At 41.0% G+C, this 2500-nt stretch overlaps 1 protein-coding gene across 1 annotated transcript in view; it reads right to left on the reverse strand.

Moving 5' to 3' along the window:
• LOC113804114 (perlucin-like protein) overlaps positions 1-2288 on the reverse strand; it is a 2647-nt gene extending 359 nt beyond the window's left edge. Inside the window, exons 1-4 of the mRNA XM_027354949.2 lie at positions 2184-2288; positions 1677-1730; positions 676-846; positions 1-235 (exon numbers count right to left, since the gene is read on the reverse strand). The exon at positions 1-235 is cut by the window's left edge and continues 359 nt beyond it. Coding sequence (XP_027210750.2) covers positions 1-235; positions 676-846; positions 1677-1730; positions 2184-2214 — 491 coding nt within the window. The 5' untranslated portion in view covers positions 2215-2288. The remainder of the gene's footprint in view (positions 236-675; positions 847-1676; positions 1731-2183) is intronic.
• Between the last annotated feature and the right edge of the window lie 212 nt (positions 2289-2500).

A 2500-nucleotide genomic window follows, 5' to 3' on the forward strand; every position in this document is an offset into this window, starting at 1 on the left:
GGGAACTCGCAAATGGGATGGTAGTAGTTGATGCAGTTCTGGTCTCGCAAATAGAAATAGGCGTTCTTGGCCGAGACGAGGCAGTCGGCGTGGTCCCCGGAATTGGGTTCCACCACGTTCTCGCAGTGGAACCAGAGGGGAAAGCCCATGCGAATGTCGGTGCCGTCCACCCATTTCCAGTGGCCCTCCTTCTCCTCGTCCGTCCCGCCCAGCCAGTAGAATTCCTCGTTGTATCCTGAGGTGCGACGAAGGGTGAGTGTGCGGGGGTGGTGGTGGTGGGGGGGGGCAGATTTGGAGTGTGTGGAGGAAAGGGAGAGGAATGGGCGGATGATTAGCGGGTGCGCCCTCCACAGCAATTTGTATGAATTATGACTAACATCTCCAGAACGCAAGAGAGGTATTGAATGAGTCTCGGTTATATCTCCGTCAAAGATGTGTCTATTTCAGAAGATGATAAAAGAGGAACCTAAAAAAAAAGAAAAAAAAAATGGGCTCTGAAATTATACATTCGCATCCGTGTTTCTTCTGCATCTTGCCCCCTACAGTACATCCGCCCCTATTGCAACAGGAACAACGAAGGGAAGGGCAAGAAAACACACGAATATGCCCATATTCGTGTGTTTTCTTGTCCTTCCCTTCGTTGTTCCTGTTGCAATCTGTTCCCTATAAACTCACCTAGACACTGGATATGGTCGACGAGGGTTGTCATGAAGTTGGGGTCGTGCACCTTCGCCATGTCGCCGCCTTGCTCTTGACAGGCTGCCCTCATGTCATGCCAGATGCCCATGTTGTCCATATCAACCAAGATGCAGTGACCGTCCAAGTTGACGGAGGGCGGCGGGCACGCTGGTGTCGAGAAAGGTGTGATAAAGCAAATGTTTTTATTTTTTTTATATATATTTTTTTTATTACACACGAACAGATATGAATGAACTATTTTTCATTGAAATATGTATATATACACTCAATTTATATAAATGTATTTGCCACTGCCTCTATGCCTTTTTCTTACCTTTTTACTCACTGAGATAACAATTAAGCACATAAGCATTTAACCTACATTTATTTTTTTTATTTTTTTTTTTTTTTTGGGGGGGGGGGAAACATAATAACGAAATCATATCATGCATTATATAATTCTTGTTTTCCACATCCTTCGAGAAAATGAACAACATTCTCAACATTCACTTCTTTTCAGTTTCATTCACCTTAACAAGGCCGTAGACGCTTCCCTCTCGCAAATCTTAAAACCGATCATGTTTACAAAGTCACATCACAGCAACTCACTTCTGACGTGCAGCTGATCCAATCCAAGCTCATGTTATTCAAAAAAAAAAAAAAAAAAAAAAAAAAACCAGATCATGTCTGTGTTTTCTGTTACAACGGCTTTCTCCACTTTTCATTCCTGACGTCTTGATTTACACCTTAATAACGCCTGAAAGATTACTTTTATTTCGAATATCCGGTTCTCATGCCACAAACAGTGGTTATGCCATAAACACACTCTTTATATCCAGAATTCGATCCTCATGTCGAAAACTGATTCCTGGGTTTAAAGGTCGATTATCATGTCTAAAGTGGGTCATGTCTATGAAATACAGCAAAAGTACAACACATCAGGAAATACAACAAATCACTGATCAAGGTCACAAAAAGAAATCTTCGGCAATACTCACTGATTCCATGCTGGGGCAGGGGAGCAGACGACAGCGAGGCGCCACACAGGCCACCTGGAGGGGAAAAGGGACAACAAATTGCGCATTTATTACGTTTTTGTTTTTGTTGTTGCTTTTTGTTTGTTTGTTTGTTTTACGGTGGATTTCGTATTCAGTCGTATTCAGTTGAGAATGTGTTTATGTTTGCGTCTGTTTTATATTGTAGTTTGATGATGGATCAATTGTGCTTTTCTAATGATAATTTATTTTCAAGTTCGCGCCCACGTATTTTTTTTATTTGTCGATTTTTTTTTTATCTAGTATTTGTTTATCTGTGGATATGGAACAATTGCATCTACAATGTGTTGCAGCGTGGTGCTGTATAGCATGGAAAATGGCCTCAATTTCCTTGCAGCTGAAAATGACACCATGTAATATACCGTCTAATATTGAAACATTTATCATGCTATTCCGAAAGCTTAGATTAATAACTACCACTTGAATAATGCAACTTTACGAAAAACATACCTGACACTAGGATAAAGATCCAAAGCTTCATTCTGAGTCAAATGAACCTACAGGTAACTCTTGGGAGTATATATACACTCACGAAAGTCTCAGGCCATTGTCAACGCAGCGAGAGTGTCACCTGCAGTATTCACACACAGTGCCGCTTGCTCGGTCTATTTTTTACCAATATTCATCGTATTGATGTGATTTTTATTTTTTCCATCTTGATGGCGTCACATTCTACCTGAAATCTCCGTTTATGATGTTTTTTTTCTCTTTCCTCTGTCTATCTCTCTCTCTTTATATCTCTTTCTCTTTAGTCTCTCTCTCTCTCT

The sequence above is a fragment of the Penaeus vannamei genome, chromosome 20 (assembly GCF_042767895.1).
Source record: "Penaeus vannamei isolate JL-2024 chromosome 20, ASM4276789v1, whole genome shotgun sequence".
Classification (NCBI taxonomy): domain Eukaryota; kingdom Metazoa; phylum Arthropoda; class Malacostraca; order Decapoda; family Penaeidae; genus Penaeus; species Penaeus vannamei.